This window comes from Perca flavescens, chromosome 15 (assembly GCF_004354835.1).
Source record: "Perca flavescens isolate YP-PL-M2 chromosome 15, PFLA_1.0, whole genome shotgun sequence".
NCBI classification, from domain to species: domain Eukaryota; kingdom Metazoa; phylum Chordata; class Actinopteri; order Perciformes; family Percidae; genus Perca; species Perca flavescens.
In genome coordinates, this window is record NC_041345.1 from 23,122,391 (window position 1) to 23,150,133 (window position 27,743).

At 40.8% G+C, this 27,743-nt stretch overlaps 1 protein-coding gene across 1 annotated transcript in view; it reads right to left on the reverse strand.

Annotated features, from left to right (window-relative positions):
- Positions 1-27,402, reverse strand: part of gsg1l (gsg1-like) — a 31,417-nt gene extending 4,015 nt beyond the window's left edge. Inside the window, exons 1-3 of the mRNA XM_028600024.1 lie at positions 26,773-27,402; positions 13,969-14,016; positions 1,704-1,856 (exon numbers count right to left, since the gene is read on the reverse strand). Coding sequence (XP_028455825.1) covers positions 1,704-1,856; positions 13,969-14,016; positions 26,773-27,109 — 538 coding nt within the window. The 5' untranslated portion in view covers positions 27,110-27,402. The remainder of the gene's footprint in view (positions 1-1,703; positions 1,857-13,968; positions 14,017-26,772) is intronic.
- Positions 27,403-27,743: the final 341 nt, after the last annotated feature.

Genomic DNA, 27,743 nt, shown 5'->3' on the forward strand with positions numbered 1-27,743 from the left:
ATAACTGGTGCTGTAGATACTTTATCTCCCCAGAGGATGAGGGACTCTATGACATTTTCCTCTCACAAACTTAGACTTTTGAATGCCATTAATCTCAAGGCTCTAAAAAAGTGTGTTTCTCGACCTTACATAACAACACTAACCCTCAGCACAAGCACATAATCTGCCGTGATAATTACCATTAACAAAACAACAGTAAATCACTTTGCCTCTGAGCTGCAGCTCAACATATGATTAGTAATAAATCAGAACGCATGTGACCATGATAATTAGTCATTAAACAGAACCAAGTGATTTAACGTGAGACACCCAATCAATTAAAGACAGGGATACTATCACTCATCAACATACGATAAACCAAAAAAAGCCACAATGACATTAATGCAGCGGCTATACATCACAACCTTTCTGTGTGTGTGTGTGTGTGTGTGTCTCTCTGTGTCTGTGTGTGTGTGTGTGTGTGTGTGCGTGCGTGTGTGTGTGTCACGTGGAAGCGTGTGATGGGTAAGAGCCACGTGTCTGTGTTTGTAATCTGTGTGTGTGTGTGTGTGTGTGTGTGTGTGTCTGTGTGTGTGTGGCATCGTAAATAAAACTCAGCTGCTCCAGATTTACAGTTCACCATAAAGACAGCATAATTTCTCCTCAACCTTGACACCTTGATGATAGACTCTAAGGTGTGTGTGTGTGTGTGTACTTTACTGTGTGTTCGGCTGTATACATTTTGTCAACAATATAGCTTTGATCACAAATGTTTATGTCCAAATCAACATGTAAAAAGCTGTTTTATATTATAATCGTACAAGTATGTCATACTTTTAGTTTATATTGTTTTATAACATAATATATTATATTTCTATTATAATTCTACTTTGTACTTTAATACAGACAACACTTTTTGATCATATTATAAATTAGTCTACATTTAAATATCCTTGACTTGCTGACACTGCTGCTATTAATCACACTCGCTTTTACGGTACCTTGTAATTATTACCTTTGTAATATTAACCGGGATTATAATCTTAAATATTATAACTTAATGATAATTATCACTTGAAGTCGAGAAAAGAGTTTGTTTTTTTTTTACCTCTTTCAATAAAAAGTGGAATCTGTTAGTCTACTTAAAATAATAAAGTATGTGTTGTGTTGTCTTTTAGAATTCAAGCCTTGATCCTGTTTGGCTAACAAAGGCTGGACTCCCCTCGCTGCCATGATATTGATTTCAAGACATCGATGGACCATTTTCCTGGTAAAGGATTTCCATTAGCATCTCATGTCATTAAGAATTGTGATTCAGATCTATCACTCGCGGTGTGATGAGTATAGAATAGGAGAGGCGTAAAGCCTGTAGATGTGCTTTTAAAATAACCAGGGGTCAGTTGGCCTGAAAAAAAGGAGCGCAGTGTGCAACATGGTGGACCCAGAGCCAACTTCTTGTGTAAGAGGTTTAACATGAGTTGAGAGAAAAAAATCCGACAATCCTACACAGCGAAGGCTTCCAGAGGATAACCTCTGACCCTGGACGGCCTCTTACAAATCTGCATCAGTCTCCCTGCTTATCCTCAGGGCACTTCTGAATGTGTTAGAGGAATGTAATGTCTGTCTTTCCTGCACAACTTCACCTATTTCTATGGTGCATGGAAAAGTCAAAGAAGAAATAGTCTTGAAAGGTTGTGTGTGTCTTATCAAGCGTCCCATATTACCGGACAGCACGGTGAAGACGGCGGCAAAGGCGTTGAGTTTGAGACCGTCGATAACGTTGCTGGAGTGGAACAGCTCGAGACACATCAGGCTGAAGCCGACCACCAGCAGCAGGATGTAGAGCACCTCGGACACCACCGACAACCACAGCACCCCTGCAAACACACACTACTCAGTTAGAGATAAAGGTTCTTAAAAGTGAGCCTATTGTTTGGAAATTCGAACATTAAAATATGAAGCACACCTCTTTCTTGTCCAGGTATGTTTTTCTATACTATTCTATAATACAGTCTTGCAGTACAAGAACAATAACATCAAGTGGTACAGAGGGGCGGGACATTCGGCACGTTAGCCGATTAGCTGATGTCCCGCCCCTTCTGCTCTCCACGTTTTGCCGTTCTCAAACGTCCTTAGTGTGATTGGTTTAACGAAATGCAAATAACCCAGAGCACTTTTTTTTTGTCCTACCCAAGAATGTGTGTGTGGGGGAGCCAGACCTTACTCTACAGCGCTGTGGAGATGGAGCAATGTGAGACTAGCTAACTATTGTACTATCCAAGTACAGTTATGAATTTGCATCAAGGATTTAATCTAATCAGGTTTGCCACACGTAAAGCCAGGAGGAAAACATTTTAAAGGTAGGAACAGACTTTGATACCTGCGGTTGTTAGCGATTTTCGATAACGAAATTCTTATGTTTGCACCACTTTTGGACAAAAAAATGCGTGCATGCGACTTTTGTTTTTAGACATCGGTGCTGCAACAGTCGTAAAATTAAACTGCAGTCATGAGTGAACGTTGATGCATTATTGTGTGCAAATGAAGCGTGGCTGATGTTTGTGCAGGTTGGACAGGGCAGTAGTTGAGTCGTGATGGTGCTTGGGGGATGGCCTTGAAAAAGTCGTAGCCCCGGGGCCCATGGTACTTTAAGGCGGCCCTGATCACCTCACTGTATATTAAAAACTATGTTCAGCATTACAGCTCTTTTTTTTTTAATGAATTTTCTCAAATGGAAATCTTAAGTAGCAGTGTTTCTGGAGCAGGCGTTGTCTTTGAGATGATACCCAAAGACCCAGCAAAAGAAATACATCAAACTGAATTCAGCAATGATTTATGGGATAGCGCGCTCCTGTTATTCTGACTGTATTTTCCCTTTTTTTATGCGTTACGCTCTCTCACACATACACACTGAGACGGAACAAGTTGTGTTGAAAGAGCTCCTGTACTCTGGAGGTCAGGGTTTTGACTTGTCAAACATCTGAAGCTTTTCCACTTGGCGCTCAGGAAGCAAAACAACAGAGTCCTGCTGAAGAAGTGAGTGGTGAAATCTGCCTGTGCTGAGTAGGTTTCAGACAGAAAACGTATTGAGACGGATCACAATTTAGATGGAAGGAGTTTGTTTGGCAAATTACGGTAAGAGAAAGCACAATACGTTGTGAAAGTGAATATGAAGTCATATAAATACTATAGAAACATGAACACTAACTCCTTTCATCAGTAAAGAAAACATGCCAGACTTCTCAATCAGTGTGTAATGAGGTCCTAAAGGTCCCATATTGTTAAAAGTAAGATTTCCATGTCTTTTTTTTAATAATAAATCCGGACAAAGTGCTATATAAATACTGTTAAAGTATCAGAACACTCAAGTCACAGAGAAATGCACACAGCCCGTATTCAGAAACTGTGCCTTTAAACAAACTGTCAGGACTGACGTACGGTTGTGATGTCACAACTATACTATATATATAAAGTATATATAGTATATACTATAGTATATAAATATATACAGTGAGTGCAGATGCAGAAGACCTAATGACCAATGCTGACCAATCAGAGAAGACTGGGCTTTATCAAGTGTTTTTTTTAACATTAAAGCATGTTAACATGTTCTAGTAGACAACCAAAATATAAGTATGACCCCTATAATGAGCAGAAAGTGAGACCTTTAAAACAAGGTCCACACCTGGTTAAGACATGGTTTAAAAATAGCTTCTTGGTTGAGATCAGGAAAGATCCAAACAAAGAATTGAGACAAAAAATCTGACAATATGTCGAATGCCAACTACTACTCAACTCTCGTGCAATCCAAATTCAAACAATAATGCCAAAGGTTGTTCTATGTGCCGGGTACGGTTAGGTTTAGGCAACAAAACTACTAGGTTTAGGAAAAGATTGTGGTTTGGGTTAAAATAAGTATATTTATTATGTGACAGGTATGTTACATACAATACTTTTATTTTAAGTAAGGTTTTGAATGCAGGACTTTTACTTGTAGTAGCGTATTTTCACAGTGTGGTATTAATACTTTTACTTAAAGCTTTACTGCGTAACTTTTTTTGTATAATGAACGTTACATTCAAGCCATTGCCATATGAGTAGCTACAAAGCTAAATAAGCCTATCAGCTCCACATAAGTCTCTGTATTTCTCAGCATGGCAGAAGATTGTGTCGTCCGGCAACTTTCGCGCACAGAAAATCAAGAGAAGATAATCACCTCTTCTGAAGAGTCCATCATGTTGTTTTTCATCCTCCGTGTCCTCCTTGGCTACTAGCAACTGTGTGGGGTAAAGGTGGTATGTGATCACGGAAAGCTTGTGTCATGTGGATGCGCCGACAGTTTTGTTGTCATTACTAAGAGTTCCTCATTGGGGAGACAGAAACTACGCACTATAGCTTTAAGTAAAAGATCTGAATACTCCTTCCACCACTGCTGTAATCATTATCCACCTTGCACTTACGTCTTTACTTTGAGTATTTCTCTGTTCTTATTCTTTCTCTTATTCTTTTGCATAGAAATGTGCTCTACGAGTAAACTTGCTTTGTTTTTTCTAAAAAAATATCCGTGTCGACCTTCACTCCTGGTACTTTCATGTGCAGAGAAGGATGTGGGTATTAGATTTCCATTTTTGTTGTATTTTTGTCCTCCAGGCATAAACTGAGGGCGGGGACGTTGAATTGTCCCTCCATTTAGTGCGTGGAGTAAGCCAGGAATGATTACTCTGATGAATCTTTGGAGAATGAGGACTCATCTCTCCTCTCCAGACAGGATGTGACACTTAGAGCTCAAAACAAGGTGAAGTATTTGTTTCGTGATGGGGAGGGGGAGAGTGTGTTTGATATCACCACCTGCTTGTGTGACACACATTTGGCTCTGAACTGTGTCAGTGGGGCCCTCTGGTCAAACAGAGCTGTACACCGAGAAAAAATCCCATCAGAGCAGAGAGACACATTATGCAGGATGATGAACACGTTTTACAACCCCTACTGCACTTCTTCACGCTCTGGAAATGTGAACATTTTTAAAGCAGAGAGGAGTTGTCATTCTGTAACCGAAGCTGCCCTGAGGATCCACTCTCAGCACCACAACTCAGACTCCACTGCTCCCCACATTTATCATTTCTTAAAGGCAGAAGCCCCTCTTGAATCGGTGATGCTCACAACACAGAATTAAAACAGGATGATCTGAGTTTTTTGTGAGTTTAGTGGAGTTACAGGATTCCTGAACAGAAGAAATGAATCATTAATTTTGTGTCACACTTCTTTCTAGGCAAGAAAAGGCAACCTCATTGCTATATTCAAAGGGTTTTACAAATGGGTTTTACTAGTCCATATCCTTTCCACTTTCGGGATGGCTCCGGTGCTGCAGGAAATTCCGTGGATGCATGTATTTTCCGTTTCCTTCTGCTTTCTTTGTGTTGGAATTTTAAACTCTGGTGGATTCATGAGGACTATTGTTGACTGCACCTCAGATCTTTGCAGAGTAAATCCAGACAGCTAGCTAGACTATCTGTCCAATCTGGGTTTTCTCGCGCACAACTATTTTACAGCGGCTCTGTGCGGAGGTTAGCACCACCCATGACAATTCTGATTGGTTTAAAGAAATGCCATTAAACCAGAGCATGTTTTCCTCCTTTCTTCCCCGAATGCTATGTGGAGTAGCCAGACCCTCCTTCAGCGCGCTTTGGAGGAGGAATGGTAGATTATTAAAAGAAAAATACAGCCAACAATTTAGCTAAAAACAATGGCAAGAAGATGACAGAGATTAGTCTCAAAGGTTTGTTGTGTTTTAATTCTAGGAGCAAGACCACTGGCGGATGATGTGAGATGTCTGGAGGGTTTATATTGTAATGTTGTAATGCGAGATTATTTTTTAGGCATTATCAACATGGGCAGAGCCAGAGTTTCCAAACTCAGGATTTTTGTCTAAAACAGCACATTTTCCACAGACTCAGGGGTTAAATCCATCTCCAAGTTTGTGCATAAAGTTTTTCCAATGTTTCAAGCAACTAACTGTAGTGATTTAATAAATTAGGCTGCATCATTAAAACCTATGAAATGTCTTAGTTAGTAAAGACTTTAGTGATGTGTAAACTGGTTGCTAATGCCTAGTTTTTAAGCCCCAGATCAGGGGCTAATCAGCATTGGCTCGGCACTCCCAAATCGGCATTCCAAAATCGGCGCTCCCAAATCGGCGCTCCCAATTCAGCGCTCGAGCGCGATGTTTTAACTGTTCAAAGACAATGCATCTCAGACGCATCCAAGATATCTAGAAGGCTAAATAATTGGATACGTCGAGGAGTCCAAGAGCCAATGAGAGCGCAAGACAGGGGTTGAGAGAAAAGCTGGGGGAGGACAGGAACTTTACTGATTGTGTTGCATTTGCAACACGTACCAAAATCGTTGTTGTTGCACCTACAGTAAACAGGCCGTAATTAGTACAGATGTGTTTTTTGTGAACACACCTTAAGGCTTCTTTTCTTTTTCTTTTTTGTTTTATCGCTGCAAATCAATCAACAACTCGGAGCGCTTGTTTCAGACAGACATCCAATTTTGATCGTCATGTCCTGTGTCACTTCTCACGTGTTTGATTGATAAAACGTAGATTGGAGACCAGACACATCATCGAGGAGTCCTCCTGGTAAAGATCTTGTAGTGTGTGACTCCCTGTCGCCGGTCTGTCAGGTCAAAACGACTTCAAGACTCCTGATTACAAGACAGCAAGTTGTGTTGTGTGAACTTAGCTTATGAAACATCTGTAGAGCCTTCCAATCAGAAGAAATCAACTATGTATACAGGAAGTCACTGCGACATCACAAGAACTTGGACAAATTGAATTTTGGAGCTGATGATGGCGCTACATGAAAAGTCAGGGGATCATCAAAACGCACAAAGACCATGAATCTCTGCACCTTACTTGCATGGTAATCCCTCTAACAGTTACTGAGTCAGAGGTAATCTCATATATACAGTCTTTCTCATGGGACTATGAATGCAGCGTGGAAACAGACTTCCTAATAAAGCAGACAGGCAGAAAGAGCAGCGACTGATCTGAAACAGGCAAAATCTCACACTTGGTTTTGAAGTTGTAGCAAGTTAAAGACTGAGGAGTGGAGAAAACCACAGAAAAATGAAAAATAAACCAGGAGAGAAGAGAGGAGTGAGAGTGTGAGGATGAGCAGAAACCTCTGGGGACCATCAAGTAATAAGAGCAGCGTGAACCACTTTACGATGTCAAGGTGCAAAATAAATGTGAAGGAGAAACTACAAACCTGCAGCTGAAACCTTCAGGACGACAAACAGTGAGTCAATTTATGATCTTGTTTTCTTTTATGAACGTGTTCGGCCGCTGGCGTGGCTCTACGGATGGCAGTGCTGGTCTGTCCAGACTGAAATATCTCAACAATAGACATTCAGGTTCCCCTGAGGATAAATTGTAATAACTCTGGTGATCCTCAACATTTTAATGTGTCCAATACTTTAATTCATGACCAAATACCTGCAGAACTAATGACACTGATTTATTTTTTACAACATTTTAATGCATCAACATCTACGGTAGACGAGACGGTTGAACAGGAATGCAAACGCTACAACACAAATGCAAACGCCACAACACAAATGCAAAAGTTACAACCCAAATACAAAAGCCACAACCCAAATACAAAAGTTACAACACAAATACAAATGTCACAACACTAATACAAAAGCCACAAGACTAATACAAAAGCCACAACCCAAATACAAAAGCCACAACACTAATACAAACGTCACAACACTAATACAAACGTCACAACACTAATACAAAAGCCACAACACTAATACAAAAGCCACAACACTAATACAAAAGTCACGACTGCAGTTTCATTTAATGACTTCTGCGGCACTAAATACAAGTAATACAACCACTAACAATCAGGAGTACCACACAAATTTGAGCGTGATTTTTTCTTTCTCCGTGAATTTTTTATCTTCTTCCCCGGGGCTGAACCTGGGCATTAAAAGAGCGGAGCGAATGACATATTTTACTCCACGTATGACAGGACGTCTCAAAAATCAGATTTTTAATGAAGTATCGCTCTGATACACCAAACTCACTCTCGTTTCTCGTTAGCAGCAGCTTTAATTTCCAGCCAGTCGATGGAAACAAAAACCAGGGGTATAAAAAGCCTTTAAGGGAAAGTCACAATGAAACAATATTGACCAAAATAACCCATTTCTGCTGTTATTGAATATGTATCATCAGTAGGAGCTGAGTGAGGCTTCATTAGAGAGTAAATAAAACGTGTTCTGAAGGGCTGATAACAGGAAGGAAGGAGCTCATTAGAGCGAGCCTCGTCTCAAATAATTACATCTTTAATGACTTTTTGTGTGTGTGTGTGTGTGTGTTTTCATAAGTTGGTCAGTGGTGCATGATGTCAACAGTGTGTGTCTGTTATACATTTTTGACTTTCAGAGTATCTCAAAACGTTTCCATGTCGAGAACACAGATTCTTTTCAGATTTAGACCCAGGGGGAACCTCACTGACAAGATTATTAATTCATGGATTAAATCCCGGAGATAGGATAAAAAAAAAAAAAAATCAAATTAGGGTTGAAACTAATGATTTGTCACTACTTATTATTATTTCCATTCATTTTGGAAGTAATCAATTCAAATAATGTAAGCTACTTTGAAAGATGTCAAAAAAGGAACGTGTCCATTACAAGTTTTAATTGCTTAAATTTAACCACAGTTATTAAAACTCAAAGGGATTCAATCGAACAGGGAAAAGAATCACACTTGATAAATGAGTTCAATTCTTCAGACTATCACAGATTCATTTTCTGTCTGCTGACTAATAAGCTCAATTTATAAGCTCTACATTAAATAGTAATAATAACGATAATAGTGTCCGATACAAGCTGATTTCATGTTGTACTGGTTTTTAATGAATTATATGTAGAGAAGACTTACATTGTTTTTCTGAACATGAGTGTAAAAAAACATGGCTACCAGAAGACACTAAACACTTATTTTGTTACGCTAATTTTAAATTTTGTGAACATTTCTCTTTATAGACAGCTGTAGTTTGATAAAGACAAAAAACTAATTAAACTTTCTGCTATTTCTTCTTCTCATTTGCCTCCACATGGCTCCACTCCACAATGGATGGATGCGTCTTTTGTTTCATTTTGCATGACCAGAGAATGATTTCAGCTTCATTTTAAACTCTAATTTTAAACTCGTTTTCCGTCCCTCTTGCTTGTTTGACTGCAGAAGTTTCAAAAACTTGAAATAAGATTCCATCAAAGTTTGGTGTATAGAAAAGCCCAGAGACATGTGATTTGTTTCTGATGAGGATCTTCTAAACAAACTAACTACTGCACTTTAGCATGCTAACGCTAGCATGCTACCTCGTTCTCAAAGGCAAAGCACTGCTACAACACACACAAGTTCAACATAATCTACAAAAGAACTACTTACATGTGCGCCCTCGTTTAGAAGAAGTCTCCCAGCTAATCCTGGCTTGTAACTGACCGAAGTTGGAGAAACAGGCTTTCTTTTACTGTCTATGGAGCTAGTTAGCTGACATGATATACATCTGAGCTATTGCGCATGTGCGAGTGCAATCAAAGATAGTACAGAAGAAGAAGAAGAAAAGAGGTCTCACTCTGTAGCTAAAACAGAGACCAGGTGAATAGAGGATATGCAGCAGTGAGACAGAGATGCACAGTACAACAAAAATATGGTGTTTTTTGAAAATTAAACCATGTAAACTTATTTTAGTACAACCTTAAAATACAATTATGAACCTGAAAATGAGCATAATATGGGCGCTTTAATTAATACAATCTTGCACATATATTACATGATTTTAAATTTGAGGCAGATCCAAATGAAGATAGATTTTCTATGTGCACAGAGGTCATGTCTCAGTAATATGTTTGAAGAATTGTGGGTGGTTTGATGGGGAGTTTATATTCTACGATTACAAAAAAATAATCTTTAAAAAAATGACAATGTGCTATGTGAAACATGATGCTCATAGTCATAAAGCCACAGAAATCTTCACCTAATTCTGAATGTGTGTTTTCCAGTGTTTTCCCTAGCTTTGAGGAAGACCTTTGTGGGATTTTGTGTCTTTTTAGTCATCCTTTGGGGGTAGTTTTGGGTCTCTGTGGTCATTTGGCGTCTCTTTGTGGTCCGTTTCTGTCCCTTTGTGGTAGTTTTGGTCTTTTTCTCACATTATTTTGCTCTGTTATTATCACCATGAATGTGTCTAAAAGGTTGGAAAAGCTAGAGCAGATAAAGAAAAAAAATAACACTCAAAAAGCTTAAAGACAAAACTTGCTAAAGAAGTCCAACTATAATCATTAGATATGAGAACAGTCTTTTAGTTACATTCATTTAGCTTAGGTGCGGCCTAAAACAGCTCAGTGCTACACCCAAACCTTATAATGGCAGGGAAAACCCTGAAAGCTTTATAGACATGTTTATCTCATTGACTGAGTTTTACGGCACAGTGTTTTGCCTCAGTCTCACTCGCTCGGATCAGCATCAATTCAAGCAATTTTCAGCAAAAAAATCTCTGATAAACCCACTGTACACTACGTGTTCAGCAGCAAACAGCAGACAGACACATTGAGAGACTAGCTGGGGAACAAGCTAGAAGAGAGAGAATATTAATCAGTGCATGGACACAAACTCAATGGGATTAGCATGTGGCTCTGTGCCTGCTGAAACTCTTTGCTCACTTTTTCACCATAGCAATCTTATTAGGTGATAATATGTATGTTGTGTTTACAGCGTGTTGTGCTGCCTCCACCAACTCAGTTAATACAGGTTTAAAAATTTGATTTGTTTTTAGCAACAACAAAAAAGTTGTCCACCAGAGTTACGTACTGTGAAGAGGGAGACCGGTAAAATGAATTAATAAAAGGTTCCATTGGAATTTGGTGCTATCTTAAATACTGAGAAAATGACACACAGTTTGGTTGGTGGCTAGCATAGATGCATTTCTCAGTCTTGTTTTTCTGGACTTTGCACTCATGACCACATATTCTTAATGAGTTGACTCTCAAGAGTGTTTCCCTGTAATCAAATTGGATTTTCTTTTGGGTTTTTTTGTTTCAGTTTTCATTAAGACGGAACTTGGATCTGACTGAGGAGCAGCTGTGTGTTATAAAACAAAGCAGTGAGCATGTAGGGCTCAAAGGAAGGCCGATTAACATATTGCATCCTTGTGTGTGAGGAGCAAGGGCGCCGTGCTCGATACATCATATCATCCACCGCTGCTCCTCTTCCAGATGGCATTAACAGATGAAACCATCAGAGAACTTTCATTATTAACTACCTGCTCTGCATGAAACGGCCAATTACAGGCTACGCCCACCAAAATATTCCCTTTCTTTTGGACCCTCAAATATTCTTTTTATGAGCTGAAGGATATAAACACCAAGTGCTGTTCGAAATAACCTGCTCCTATCTGCAGTTACACTGTAGGAGGAATCCGGAGGAGATGTTCTCACATTATCCAGCTCCTGAGACAAAGAACTATATCTGTTTTGCATAAAGGATCATCCTAAGAAACAAATGAAGAGAATATGTCATTAAGGCCAAAGCAAACCGTTTTTTTAGACATTAATGATGACAAAAGTATGATAACGTAGCAAAAAGGAAGAATGTGACACCTAGAAAATTAAAAGTCCCACGACATGGTGCTCTTTGGATGCTTTTATATAGGCCTTAGTGGTCCCGTAATACTGTATCTGAAGTCTCTTTCCCGAAATTCAGACTTGGTGCAGAATTACAGCCACCGGAGACGAAATCCATCCAGTCATTCAAGTTCCATACACATCAGCAATGAAAGACTATGATCTACAGAAGACATGTTCCTCTGAGGTAATATTGTTCAGTATATTGTTGATAGAAACATACAATCATTTTCTTCTTTCTGGGAAAAGGGCTTAAAATCTGCTTAAAACTTGGATGTGAACATAAGGCATCATCCTCATTTTTGTTGGGGTACAGGTTGTATAACTTCCATAAATCAAAACTGTCAACATGCCAGAAAAGACTGAGCTTGTTTTAATATCAATTAATACATGTCACTTTCCTTCTACTGCCTCCTCCGTCACTATAATCACAATGAAGGCCTCAGGATACTTGAGACGAAGTGCTTCTAAAAAGAGCATCTGAAACCAGCTTTCGGATGACAGAATCAGAGGTTATGTGAGAACGTTTGCTCGTCTCATTGGAGGGAGCAAAAAAGTAAACACAGGAAGAAGATCCTGAAAAACGTCCTATGTGCCCAATTATCAGCCATCTTCCTAGATGGTCCTATGTGCCCAATTATCAGCCATCTTCATCCCTACATGAAAAGTACACCAGGGCTACAGGAGCTCAAACTTGCAGAGAATGCTTTATAAATGGGAAATGGACTGCATTTAAAGTGCCTTTCAACCTTATCGTACAAAGCGTTTCACAATTTGCCTCTCATCTCAACAGGTGGCAGAGCTGCCATGCAAGGTAGAGTCCAGATCGGGCAGAATTTTTCTGTCCGAGCCCGGACCGCGGCCGACAGACATTAAGAAATTTGTGTCCGAGCCCGACCCGACAGTTAAAATAAAATGTTTTCCTCATACTAATGACACATGTAGGCTACGTTTTTGTTTGGAAAGCCCGCTTTTATTAAGCAACTGTAGGAAGGCATTCGGAAATGTCAACAGATGAGCGCATCAGCGCACACGGGGCAACAAGCTCGCGTTAATAAGCTGTTAAAATGTTTAATGTGTTAACCTTTCCTGATCACTTCATTTCCGACCGCGATCAGAAAACCAGGGGACACTCGTTACCTCCAGGGCCGACGTTTTAACATGAATAACGTCGGGGTTAAAATCCCGTTTCTAGTGAGCAAATGAATAAACTTGGCTTTCAGTCTGGAGTTTATTTCGGACACCGCACACACTGTGTAGCCTACAAAACTTAAACCAATTCCACCAACTCTGCTCCGGTTGCATAGCCTACAACACATCTGCTTCCTCTTTCTTTATCTCTTTTCTGCCCACTTACCACACACACACACACACACACACACACACACACACACACACACACACACACACACACACACACACACTGAGCTCTTTTAAAGGGGCCGCAGCGCCATTTGACAACAAATGCCTTATCGCAGTGATGTGACCGAGCCCGACCCGAACCCGACCACCAGCCCGGCCCGTCGGGACCCGTCGGGACCCGTCGGGACCCGTTGGGACCCGTCGGGGTCGGGTATCCATGCCTTAATACAAGGCAAGATGTTTTGTTGTTAACAAACCATCTGGCGCGTCAGGTTAGCCGAAAGGGGCGTCAGATCAGAAAACACAAAAGATGCATTTAGTTATTTGATTTGGAGGACTTGTTGCTCTAGTTACCTAATTTCCCCTGACGTGCCACTTTTGACTGAACTGTCTGTCAAGAAAGCATGTGAATTAATTTCATCATGACCATCTTTCACTGCTCTTCACCAAGTAGCTTTGTTGTTGTTGTTTTTTAACCCCAAACCACAATCTGTCTCTGAATTTGTCCATCTTCTCACTTTAAACTTAACCTGTTTTTTTTTCTTGTTTGGAGCTGATGCTTCATTTAGGTTAAGGACAGGTCACACTATTTTCTTTACAATTAGACATTCTTACAGCCCACTATGAAGCAAGATCCATCTAATCTTGTTAGGATAAGAGACAATAACAGATTCATCAGAAAACTTTGTGTCTTTTTTGAACTGTTAGAGTATGAAGTAGCAGGTTAAGGGAAGCCAGTAGATAACGTATACAGTACGTACAAGCTTTGTGCGAATTATGTGGCTTTATGGGAATCCTGTGTCACAAAATCCAGATTCAAACAAAGAGAAAATGTGCGTATATTTTATTTTCCTGGTTTTCCCTGGGCTTAACGAACAGGTGGGGAGCGGCAGGGAGTGGTGGCGACGCCTAATGACGGTCATTACTCACCTCTCTCCGACGCTGGGGCCAGATCAATGAAGCTCCGACACTTCTCACCTGAGAGAGGGTTGAGAGGGGGGGAGAGAAGGGAGAGAAGGGAGGGGGGGGTGATGAACGGGGAGAGGGATGTGAAGAGGAAAAGAGGTGAAGAGCGCAAGGTGAAATGGGCTGGGAATGAAGCAGAGAGGCAGGTGAGAAAAGGGAGTGAGGGGAGGAAGGAAGGTAGAGAGGACGAGGTGATTCATGAGAAGAAGAAAAAAAAATGAAAATGAATGCACAAGGTGGAGAGAAAAGGAGAAAATGAGCGTTAGTGTCAAACTGATAATCCAAGCTAATAATGCATCAGGCTGGGAAACAGTCACACCATGAGTTATTCCAGTATTATTAGTATTCCAGATCATATTCTGCTGGCAGGAAGGAGTTTGTGTCACCTTTACTGACAATATGTGACAACACTGTCTTCAGGCATAATGCCAGAAGGATGATAGAATTTTTTATTTTTTTTACCAAGCACTCATTTGGTCAGTCCACCACTTTGGTGTACAACCAACAACTATTGGATGTACCGCCATGAAAGTTGACACAGACATTCATGTTCCCCAGAGGAAAAATCCATCTGATTTTGGTGATCCTCTGACTTTTCCTTTAGCACCACCATTAGGTTGTTTTTTTGTAGTTTTGAATGAAATGTCTCAAGAACTATTGAAAAGAATCATTCATGTTCCCCACAGGATGAATTGTAATAACTTTGGCGATCCTCTGACTTTTCATCTAGCGCCTTCATCTACAGCGATCAGACTGTATAATGATCAAGCACATCGCAAGCACTTTAATCCCGCACTGGCACTTTAACTGGATGGTAGATCCCAATTTGTATTTTTTTTTTTTTTTTTGACAACCACTCCTAGTTATTATTTTTTTGTTTACATTTTTAGCTACCTGAAAATATTAGTCTTTTTCCCTTTTTTAATGTTTCGTAAACGTCAGATGTCGGATTGTCTTTGTCATTTCTGTAGTATTGTTTATTTTTTGTATAGTCATTGTCGACTTCTGTTATTGTCATTTTTGTAGTATTGTTACTCTCTTCTCTATACATGTTTTATGGTTTGTCTGTGGTGTCTATATGTTTAGAGAATATGTTGTGACAAGGGTGCGTGATGAATGACCACATGAATTTCCCCTTGTGGGATTATAAAATTGACCTTGACCTTGACCTTGACATTAAACTCGACATTTTAATGTGTCCAATACTTATAAGTAACTTTTCGAGGTCAATGCCTAATAACCATCTACAACACACATGCGTAGAACAGAACTATATGTTTATATTTATCAAACTTTATTCCATATCCACACTTTCAAGAGTTTTACTTAATATTAATGTAGGGAGTATTTTTGCATAATGCAGTATCATCTTGGCTTTAATTCCGTTTTTTCTGGCACACTCCAGCTGCAGAGAGTTGATCAGACCTCGGTGGGACCCTGCAGGTCACAGATCAGCGGCTACAACCCGAGCCATAACTCAGCCTCGGCAGTGTCACATGCAGCAGGCAGGCCCATTCATAACCAGGCTGAACATCAGCACCCTCACTCAACCCTGTACCTTCCCAACCAACAGATTAAGATACTAATTTCCAGGATACTGATAATGATTTAAGTTTCAGAGGCTAAAATAGACTTATGCTGAAACTTACAGTAAGTATATGGTGTCCAAGTTCCAAACTACATACACATGAGGAGTTTTTTTAGAAGAAAGTAAACTGACAAAATGAAACTGGTGACTACTGGTGACAGAGCAGTGCTTTTTGGAGCGCATTTTCGGAACGGGCCGATTTTCACCAACTATAAGCAAGATAAAGATTCTGCGTGTGCCCTTTTTTTGTCTAGCTATCACACATCCAGGTAGCAATGCCGGCCAGGCGGGGGCAGGAGGGAGCCTGGCCTGTGTGTCTGGATGATATCTCTGGATTAACATAACTGCTGCATTAATGTGTGTGTTGCGTTTTACTGCTGCAGATGTTTAGTCTAGACAATTTTCCCTCTGAAGACTCAAAAACGCTATTCAGTGATGAAGCCTGAAACGGCACAGGCAGTTAGGTACATGTGGAATGTAACTAAGTACATTTATTCAACTACTGTACTTAAGTACAAATTCAAGGAACTTGAATATACAAATACTTGAGTATTTTCATTTTCTGCTACTTTATACTTCACACAAGGATAGAACCTAGAAAACCAAAACAGAACCCAGAATAAAACAACCATTAGCAAGGAATGAGAATACAGCAAAAACTGGAAACAGTTAATGAATTAACAAAATAAAACAGGATAAACCACAACTGAAAACCACAACCCTAACAGAGAGTATTCCTAAATCTTCCTTCAAGTGGACACCTGCGTGGCGTACGGTGCCAAGGCAAAAAAATGGAGGACCACACACACCTGGCATGTCACTTGTGCCGTCTGTTTTCCCTCCGGGAGTTTCCTTCACCTGTATATGAATCGGCTGACCCTCTCTGTTTAGCTGTCTGTCATTCCCTCATCAACCAGTTGTTTTTGCCCTTCTGATCCCTCTCTCTGTTTGCCTGATTCCCCCTGTCTGCCAGACTGCAGACTGTTATCTGTAACATCATCCATGTAAACAACCTTTGACCATCTGATTTGTCTTAAGCCTTTTGCATTTGAGTCCTCCTCTGTTTCAAATGGAAGAGCCATGCTGCGGCCACATGCAATTTTAGGGGTACCAAATATATTAATAAGCACAAGTGTTACAAACTCCAACCCTCCATAGGTTTGGTTCTACAAAAGACTGACGATACACATAACAAAAAACACAAGAATACATCTTTTAGTGTATCCTACATGCATTTTATGTATCACTGCACATGAATAATAACCCCTCGTTGAGGATAAAGGTGGGGTTAAAAATGTATGAAAACATTTGCCACAGTTAAAAGGGGCCAGAGGGGGGGGGTCAAAGCTTCATATTACGCCCCCCCCCCTACAACCGCCACTGGTCCTCCTTGTATATTCTTCAACTTTACCTAAATGATAATAACCTCAGCTAAAAGTTGGTCCATGACTCCCCTGTTATGAATGCAGCATGCCGTTTGACAAACCCCGTCCATCTGAAGTGTTATAATTCATCTCTTCCAAGGTTAAAACTCGTGGGACGTGAGTAGAGAGAGTGGAGGCAACCGATGAATGTGTTCCTGACTTGGTGAGCTGCAGTGAAAGTGTGCCACAGCCGAAAGGTGAGCAGCACAGCGTCTGATTAGGACATGAATCTAAAATGTAATTAAAGAGTGAGCGGGCTTGTCTGTGACCTGACGACGGCACTAACTAACAGCACAATCAGTATTCCTACACCTTCCCGCTGCACATGGGGAAGAAAACGCTCCTCTAATATGTATATTAACCAAATAAATCCCAGTTATCATGCTTCCAGTCCATCAGGTTGTAATGGAATACAGTTTGAAGAGGCTTCAGGTGGTTTTTAAATTTCTTTCTCTATCTTTTACATTCACAGTCTCAACACTCCCTTTCACACCACTCATTCATTATTCCCTCGCCCTGCAGCCAGCAGCTCCGCAGTCTGTTTAATCAGTGATCAGATGTCATTCGGGGCTAATTACAGCTGTAATGGGTATGAATGGTTTTCTGGAACAACGGTTAACTCACCGTTACTTCTACAGTAGTGGCTGTGGCTGCATTATTCAGCGGGATCAGGTGCAGGCCACACAGAGAGAACCCGCTTCAATAAGGAGTCTGCTGCCTTTGATGTACCTTCATTGATCCACATACAAACAGTGGTGGAAAGTAACTAAGTACATTCTAGGGCTGCTCGATTATGGGAAAAAATATAATCACAATTTTTTGAAATCACGATAATTTAACACGATTACTCGTTGACTTCTGGAAAGATGTTGCAATTATTGTACTTAAACAGTGGAAAAAGTCAAATAAATCAACAGTAAAAAAAACACACTGTTAACTGTTAACTTTGCCTTAATACTTGTCCTATTGAAACTTAATTTTTTTCATTCAGAACACAAAAGAGAAAATAAGAGTTTACTTGCAAAACATAATGAGCTAAATAACTGTTTTTGTGATCATTGGGAGCCGAAATCATAATCACGATTACATTTTGATTAATTGCACAGCCCTAGTACATTCACTCAACTACTGTACATGACTAAAGTATTTTCATTTTATGCTACTTCATACTTCTATTTCAGTACAATTTAGAGGTAAATATTGTACTCTTTATATATATATATATAAATATATATGTGAAAGCTAACGTTAGCCGGCCACCTGTCTCATCCATCCTGCTTGCAAGTGTCCGCTCATTAGACAACAAACTGGACTACATCCAACTTCAACAAAACTCCCAATGTGAGTTTAGAGACTGCTGTGTTTTTCTTTTTGTGGAAACATGGCTGAACAACAGTGTACCGGACTATCCAGCTGCCAGGCCTGCTAGCCCTTCGAGCAGATGCTGCTCAGTCGAGTAAGACTCGTGGAGGTGGGCTGTGTTAACACGGACTGGTGCAGAAATGGGGTGCTTTTATCCAACTACTGCTAACCGCTGGTGGACTTTGTGACTGTTACGATGCCGACCATTCTACATTACACGCAAATTCATGGCTGTGTTTCTACTCGGTGATTACTGGGGTCCGTTCCAGAAAACAGGTTTAGTGAAAACTCTGAGTTTCTTAACCCTGAGATGAGGGAAACTCAGGGTTTTCCGTTTCAGAAAGGGAGGTTAATCAAACCTGAGAGAGAGGGGTAACTCCAGCCCGTTTCAGAAAGAGAGGTAACTTTATACCAGAGTCAGTTACTATGGTAACTGAGTCTGTGAACCTAACCTGGTCGGGAGCAGGTTTTCTTCAAGAAACCTCGAGTTTCTCTCGCTCTCCTCCCTCTGACACAGCGCTCTTTCATTTCCTCATTCATTCATTCAGTCTGTATCAGTTTGTTATCTGCATTCATAAAAAAACATATTGGTTTATGGCAGATTATAAAACGTTTTTTTCTCAAACATGTCATGTCCTTTTGTTGACGATCCCATTGATGAAAAAGCTTTATTACTTCACACAGAGTTTACGTCGGGAGATGATATTGAGGCCCGACTATAGATGTATTTGAATTTCCCCATAACTGATTTGAGAGGTATTTTCTTCACAGTCCATCAGATATATACCTTATCCGTCCTCATATCACTAACATCCACCATCGTGGACATGCTTTTACCAGCAGATTCTTTGTGTCGCATTACGTTTTTTGCAAACGGTAGTTTTCTTAATAACATACATTGGTGAAGCAGATCATACTGTAATAGTAAAGCCAATGTATGCAGAGCTGTCAGAAGAGTGTACCTCGCTCTGAAACGTGTTTTTAAAAGTTTTTTTGTAGTGTTCCCTGGACACAAACCAGTGAGAGCCATTAGAAGGAATTAAATGATTATAAATTATAGTTCTGTTAATGATCATGGTGCTGCAGCCTCAGAATGGGATTAGTAGTAGCTTACTTTTTTCCCGCAGGATTGCACCTAAATGAAATTATAGGTGTAGTACCATTCCAGTTTTCACCAGTAATATTATAGGTTAACTGTGATTAAATATGCAATTAATACACTGTCAATGCTTACGCACTGACTCGAGCAGCAATTATCTCACACACCAATTCTCGCTATTTTACAGCATTGGATGCCAACACAAAGAAAGCGGAAGGTGAAGAACATCCGGTGGAAAATTTATTTCAGTTACCCGGCTTCACCTAACCTAACAACCGCGGTCCCGCATAAGCTGTGTCAAGCTGTTCAATCAACCCAGGGTTTTTACATAAAAGAGGCAGTGTTTGCGCAGCACAACCAATCGCAAACATCTACCAGAGCCGCATATTTTACATAAGAAGAGCAAACTATAATTCTACATAAATATGAAGAACACAGACATGGTTTTACAGGTGAAACACAATACAGCCGCTGCTTCCTAAAACAGGAGGAAAGCTGGCAAAAAAATAGCTGACGTTGTAAATGCGTAAATCCGCTTATCAATATCACTTCCCCATCAGTCAGGACCAAGATCTGACCATAATTATACTTGGGCTTTCCATAAACTGTTGTTGCTTTAGCCTATTATTTCAGTTGCAACCCTGGCAGTGGTAAGCGATTGTGAGAACAAATAAAAAATATAAAAACATAATTCAAACCGATGGTTTGAGGTGGCATTGGCAACACACGGCTAAGAAGCCGACAAATAGCCTTTACGTAATTCCCTCTGCTGAAAATCTATATCTTTCATAAAAATATCCATCAAGGAATGTTGACGGGGTTGTTGGTCTCTAAATGTTTTCACTTTTCTGAGCGCACCTCTCTCTCCGCGCACCGAGCTCCACCAGATCTTCTAAGAACGGTGATGCCGTTATCAATCGAGTATTGACTGGTCAGTAGGATGGTGCTTTTACACCGGTTGATCTCTAATCTCCAACATAACCTGCTCACGACCAGGTTAGGTGTTCAGCATAAGTTACCACGGCGATTTAACCCGGTAACAAGTGATCCACCGTCGTGATACACAAAACCCTGGGTTGAACCTGAAGTTACCTCGTTAACGCCAAACAGTAGTACAGGCCTCTGTCTCCAAAGGTAAATATACCCAGCTACCAGCAGCTCTACAGCTCTCGGATTAACAAAGTTTGTCTAATTCACATAAAATCAAAGTGGAAAAACAATACATTGTGGTTTTAAGGAGGGTTATGTGCCAGAAGATTTTTGCAGAAAAATTCCAGCACATAACTTTAGGGTCTGTTAGAGCTGCTGTCAAGTCCGTTCAGGTTGGTTCATTTGTTTTTTAACAGACAAGTCCATCTCAAGTTTGGTTTGGCTAGTAATGGGTTTCCTCACAGTAAGGTATATTGTTAGAGAACTGTGAACTTTTTTTTTTGAGTTTACAAAAAGCTCAGCTTGACATAAAAGTGAACTTTCTGCAGACTAAAGCCGTCAGACTCTGTTCTCATTAGTGCTGTTAAAACAGTATGGAGCTGAGCTGCTTACGGCTCTCTTCGCCCGTCCTGCCAGATTGTAGTGATGTAATGAAGTTAGTAAGCCTCACTGAAGTGACCATGACAGCGTGACTTTGTTGTTTAATTTAACCTGTGATTGCTCAGGTGGCCTGGTCAGCTCAGCACAGATATGACAGCAGCTGGATCAAACAATCAAACCCCTACAGTCGATCTACACGTGATTGCAAAAACAAAGGTTAAAAAGTTGAGTGAAGTCAGAGAATCTCAAGTTGTTTAATCATCCTTTTATTTATTATTTAGCAAGGGGCTCAAGGGGGGGAGGCCTAATAGTTAATAAATAATTATTTATATGTAATTTAAACAAAACACCAAATATATTAACACAACTCTGACTACATTACCAATTTATCTGATTTCCCTTACGCAATTGTTTAATAGATTTAATACTCAACAAAATAATCAATTCACACAGATACGTTTTAGTATTCACCAGGTTAATCACAAACAGCAAAGGATACTCTGCCACAATGTGCATGTGTTCTATGCTACTAGTTTCAAATATATATTTAGAATAAGTGACTGCACCAAGGAGAGGGATGCAGTTACACTAAGAATGTGTTTATTTTGCAAATGGCAATAAATCATTTTAATCCTTGTGGTGTTGTTGGAATAAATAAAACTTCATGACAAATCTTCACACTAAACGGAAAAAGGCTGTTGCTGCAATTGTGTTAATTTTACAGGAAAAAAAGCCCTGCACCAATAATGAAAAAACAGTATAGATTATTATAATTAGATGAGGAGCCTACGATCCAAATAATGAAGTTAATGTTAAATGCAGGACACTTTTTTTCATGTTGTGGTCAATTTAGAGATTTTGGTCTATCTTGCTTCCATGTCTTCTTTTACTTTAATTGAAAAACAAAATAAACTTCCAAAATACACATTTAGATGCTATTTGTTTTAGGCTGCATCTGTAGATTTCTTTTCTCAATTAATCTACATATTTATAGCTAACATTTAAGGGGGAAAGACTCTTATCATTAACTGGGGAGGTTCTGTGGTGATTTGTTTTAGTTAGTCCAGTTCACCCGCAGTGCGTTGTCACTGGTGAATGCAAATTAGTGCATTTTAATTAGTTAACACCTTATTTGCATATCAATGTGTCGATTATGATGAGGTTATTAGACACAGATTTTCCGGTAGCTGTTCACTTGGATTGTCTCCATTAAGTACAGTATACATTAGCCTGTAGGGTCATGGTGCCTCAGCTAAACCTTAGCTAACTTATTACATTAGCAAGTAGCTCATGCATGTTAGCAAGACACAAGTTAACTATTTGTTTTGTCTTTTGGCTAATTAGCTGTAAACTCGAGTCACTGGCTGCTTGGTCTTTTGTTCATCACCACTCACCTCCACACAAGGTCAAGAACATTTTTTCTGAGGTAGGAGCTGGTAGGGACTGCTGCCTTTCTGTCTGTCTGCCTCTGTGTGTGTGTGTGTGTGTGTGTGTGTGTAGCGCGCACTGCTGCTGGGGAGACGCATGGCAGAGGGAGAGAGAGAGGGCTCAGACAAAGTCTCATCTCCCGATCTGATATTTTGATTTTTTTTAATTAAATAAATACATTTGTTTGACAGGGAAGCTGTGTGCAAACAGAAATATAGGCTATATTCATTAATAAAAAAATAAAAAAAACATGCATCCAGAAAAAAATTGCACTTTCTCTGGAGGAGAAAAATGGCAGGTGCTCAAGCCCCTTTTGATGTCTATGTGTGCACGTGCCTGCCAACCAGCACGCAACGGGCGGCGATCACCGGTGAACGATTCTGCACAGACCTGGCTCATCTCGAACGAGCTTATCGTGTGTTCAAATGACTCATGCTAATTAAAGTACATTTTAAGGGGCACTACACTTATATCATGAATAGTTGTTTAACTAGTAAAGGTGTTTCAGGAAGCCATGCCTGGTGAGGCAATAAAAGTCTAAAATCATTTTTAAAAAAATAGGTGATGTTTTGTGTTTTACATTAACTCCAAAAATACAGAACACCCCGTCAAAATGGAACTTGCTACAAAAGCAAACTAATAAATAATTGCTGTAATGTGTTTTTCAGGCTCGCAGAAAAACTGCCTTTCATCAGGCATAAGCAGAAATGATTAATATATGATTAATATTTAACTGTTGAAATGTCTGGAGCACCAACAGCAGTGGAATATGTAAGATGACTCATGCAACAAGTAAAACTTTAAAAGGTTGGGAAAATACTGGCAGTGAAATCCTCCTTATCGGATGCTGCTTCAGGAGAGTTTCAGAATAAAACACAGGGGAGGAATCAAGGTTGAGGAACAAATATCAGAAACAAAGATGGCAAGGGCAAATTTATCGACCCACAGTGAAGTTAGCCACAGAGGGAATCCACCCTGAAACCTTCAACACGTTCAGCCCCGACACAACGTAGCAACACGTGTTTTAAAACTGAAACTGGGGGTGCGCTGAGCACCCTGTTGTGTGCGCAAGCGCTCTGCCGTTTTATGGACCTTTTTCACAGCAGACATTTTGACTTGTCATAGTAGGAAAAGCACAGCTGAAATTGATAACCTTAACGATGGCTCAATTCCATCCAGTGTCCCAGTAAGCTATTTCAGTGAGTCAGCATGCACAATACCAGGGCCTCTCCTAAGTGGAATACAACCATCAGTAATGGTTTAATACCAGGGCCTCTCCTAAGTAGAATGCAGGCATCAGTAATGGTTTAATACCAGGGCCTCTCCTTAGTGGAATACAGCCATCATTAATGGTTTCAAATACACCTGTGCTTTTCCTACTAGGACATGTCAACATGTCTGCCGTGAAAAAGATCTATTACCGCGGGTTTCCAGACACATCTCTGCTGATTGGCTATCACCTGTGACACAGACAATAAACGAGAGACACACCCACCAAACGAGAGAAAACTTATCTCAAAGCCGCTGCACACCATTCCGAGGAAACCGTAGAGACACGGTGCACACGGTTTTGAGATTGAACGTGCCCCAGATCTGCAGCAGCAGCAGCAGCAGCTGCAGCACACACTTCTCTAATCAGCCAAACAACACGCACCCGTGTGAGCGGCACAAGTGAAAGTAGAACAGGGTGTGATTCTTTTTTGTCTATAAAAAGCAAATATAGTGCACGTATGTACCCTGCAACCTCTGGTTCATTCTCACAGTTCAGTAAAATGTCAGCCGGGTGTCGTCTTCTTTCCCATAACACCTTGTGTCTGTCTCCGTGGGGCGCCGCTGCAGCAGATGAGTGTTTCTGCTCAACAGACAGGGATTGAACCAGACAATGATGAGCTGCAACAACACCCCAACATGTCCCCTTCATACTGGGAGACTGGGAAACTAGAAGTCAGAGTTAAAGAGATGAACCAGGGGGATCATTGCGGTGGCCGAGACGGTTCAAAAACCACAACACAAACACAAAAGCTTAACACAAACGCAAAAGCCACAACAGGTATTCTGGCTGATGAGGCCTGATCGCAGGTTCAAGTTGGACGAAGCTGTGATGATGATGATGATGATTGTGGCTGAGCTCTTTTTGGCCTGTTACGTAAAGGCAGGAAAATGTGGTGCAGGTGGAATATGAGGCGGTAGGTATGACCGCTGATAATGTAACAGCAGCTGGTGGTTAAACTGTAATCTTTTCACTGAGACACAACGGAAACATGTAAAATATATTTGTATTAGTCTGTGTTGTTTACACTATTGCACAACGTATTTGTTTGACTTGCTGCACAAATCATTTATGTGTGCTGAATTGAAATGGAATGCAAACCAAACAAGACTAGCGCATCCGGTCTGGTACTAGGTGACAGAGCCTTGGCACTAATGGAGCACACAGGCCAACTAACTGTAAGTCGCTTTGGACAAAAGCGTCTGGCAAATCAAGCCATTCTCATGAACTGGATCGTACGTTGTTGTACAAAAATATATGCACACCAATTCATGCGATATCCTACGAGATCCGGCGGCCGCCAGCAGATCACATGGCGCCGGCTACAGAGCTCGGTGAGCTGTTGGTCCTATCAGCGGCAGACGGTAGTTGAGTTTAGTCGCCAATAGGTGACTGTGAGCCGCCAGATGACGGTCCTTTCCATGGCAGTTGAGATTAGCTCACAAAAAGCAAGCGTCTTGCGGCGACGACAGTTAAGTTTAGGCACAAAAAACTACTAGTTAAGTTTAAGCAATAGATCGTGGTTAGGATTAAAACACCGAACACACGTTTCCTGGGTGAAAGGCTTTTGCCAGGGAAGCTAATTCGGCTCCCTGGCTTGAAAGCGATGTGTTCAGAGGGTTCTTATACAGCACCATGTCATTGTGGTGCATACAGCAAAAAAATATGTGGAATGCATCCGAATTACAGTGCATTGCTTTTAGTAGCTAAATGTACGAAACGCAACGAAGCTAAAAAAGTTCAAGGCTACAACTATACTGTAGGTCATGGAGTCAGAATCGACAGGGTTCATCCTATCTATGCTTTAGGCCCACTGCATGTTCTCACGCCAAGTTTCACGACTTAACGCATGCACCCACAAGCTCTTTGTTGATGATTGGCTCGTTGGTCTGTGGGACCTCTGGACCGCTCACTTCCTCTTTACCGTCTCCTCCAAAAACACATCAGACACCAGACCAGCCAAAATATTTTTAAACGACAAGAAGACACCTGCACCAACAAAATCTCCTCACAGCCCTGCGCTGTTTCTGACATCTGCATAGTTTGTAACATCATTATTTGTCTTCAAGATCCGAAACTGGTCAGAACACACATTTTTCTTACACACTTTATCTCTATCTGTCTTGCTAATCTTTATATAATAAGCTTTATTTGTGCATTTTGCACATCTGACAATTATTTTCTTGATTAATTGTTTAACCTGTAAAATGTCAGAAAAATCACAGTTTCCCAAAGTCAAAGCTGACATCTTCAAATTGCGTAGTTTTGTCAGACTAAAGTCCAAAACCAACAAACATCCAAATTATTATAATGTAAGACAGAAAAGCTGCACATTCTCATATTTGAAAAGCTAGAACCACAGAATATTAACTATCAAAATAGCTGCCCATTAATGTCATGTAAATAGATAAGATAGAGATAGATACATCTTTATTGTCATTGCACAGAGTCCCATACAATGAAACTGTGAGTGCCACAACTGATATCCACTAATCCATTGATATTTTCAGCTCTAATGAGAAGCCATTCGTTTCCATCCCTGAAAGTATAATTTCCTTTTCTAAAGATCCACAACTTACAAGTGATCTACTCCAACACAGTGTTCAGTGCACATTAAACGCATCAGAACAACCTTTAACCCTCCGAACATGATGACCAGACTTAAACTAAAATAAACAACACAAGTTGTTGAGACAAACTGAGCTGATGTGGATTTTACGCACAGAGACGTGTGCGTAATTACTGACCTGTTGGCTTCATTTAGCCTCGTTATCATTCAGAAGGGACAACTCACAGAACCAGAATGCTCTGATTTAAAACTATGGACTAAACTAAACCTCTTTGGACAAAACCAACAACTGCTGACAATATGCTGAAATATTTAAAGCATTTAGAGCCCAAACTTGTCCTAAATGCTTACAGGCCATACTTATATTAGCTCTGGTCTTCAAAAATACTTATTTATTTATGGAACAACTTGTTGTGATCTAAGCTGCCTTTAACAGCAAGAGTCTTAAATTCTTCTGATTTATTTTTTTTTTTTTAGGGTAACGACCGCTGGACTGACCTGCCTCGTGGATGTTCTCCTCGCAGGAGTACCAGATGCCGGTGTGGAAGCGGCGGAAGAGGAAGCGGTCGTCCCCGGTCTCCCAGCTGTAGTGCACCTTGTTCTGGTCCGTCTCGTTCACGCCGTAGTCGATGCAGTTGTGGCGCCGCTGCTTGCTGCAGTTGGGCTTGGGGACGCGCTGGGTGCCCTCGCACCAGTACGTGGTGATGAAGGCGGTGGTGGAGAAGAACAGGGCCACCAGGTTCAGACCCACCGACAGCAGCGCGCGACACTTCCGCGTCGTCTTCATGGTCTCGATTCGAGCAACCGCGTCCCCGCAGGCGGCGAGAAAGTTCATCCGAGGAGGAAGAGGCAGGAGGCGGTCAGAGGAGGAGGAGGAGTAGGAGAGGCATGGCGGGGCCGCGGAGACGCACAGAAGGAATTACGCGCCGCTCTGCCCCTGTTCTCCTTTCTTTGCGTTAGTTCGTCGTCAGAGCGGAGAGAAGTGACAGGTGGTCCGGACTCCCCGGGAGAAAACCGTAAAGGATAAATCTTCATCTACTTCAGCATCACCTCCCAGACCTCCTGCATCACCGACACAACACCGCTCACTGGCTGAGAGCAGGACGCTCACTGAGGAAACTCTCTCTGGCTCTGTTTCTCTCTCTCTCTCTCTCTCTCTGTCTCTCTGTCTCTGTCTCACTCACTCTCTCTTTCTCTCTCTTTCTCTGTCTCTCTTTCTTTCTCTCTGTCTCTCTCTCTCTATCTCTCTCTCTATCTATCTCTCTCTCTATCTCTCTCTCTCGGTTCCTCGTGCGTCATCACTGTGACCGTACTCCTCTTCTTATTTTTTTTCAGAGCTGCTACGTACATCTATAATTATCATTATCGATGTGTCTTATTTTCTTCTTTTTTTAATAGAAAATACCCCCAGAAATGTCACCTTCAGAATGTCTAGTTTTATGAGACAAACGGCATGTAAAGACAACAAA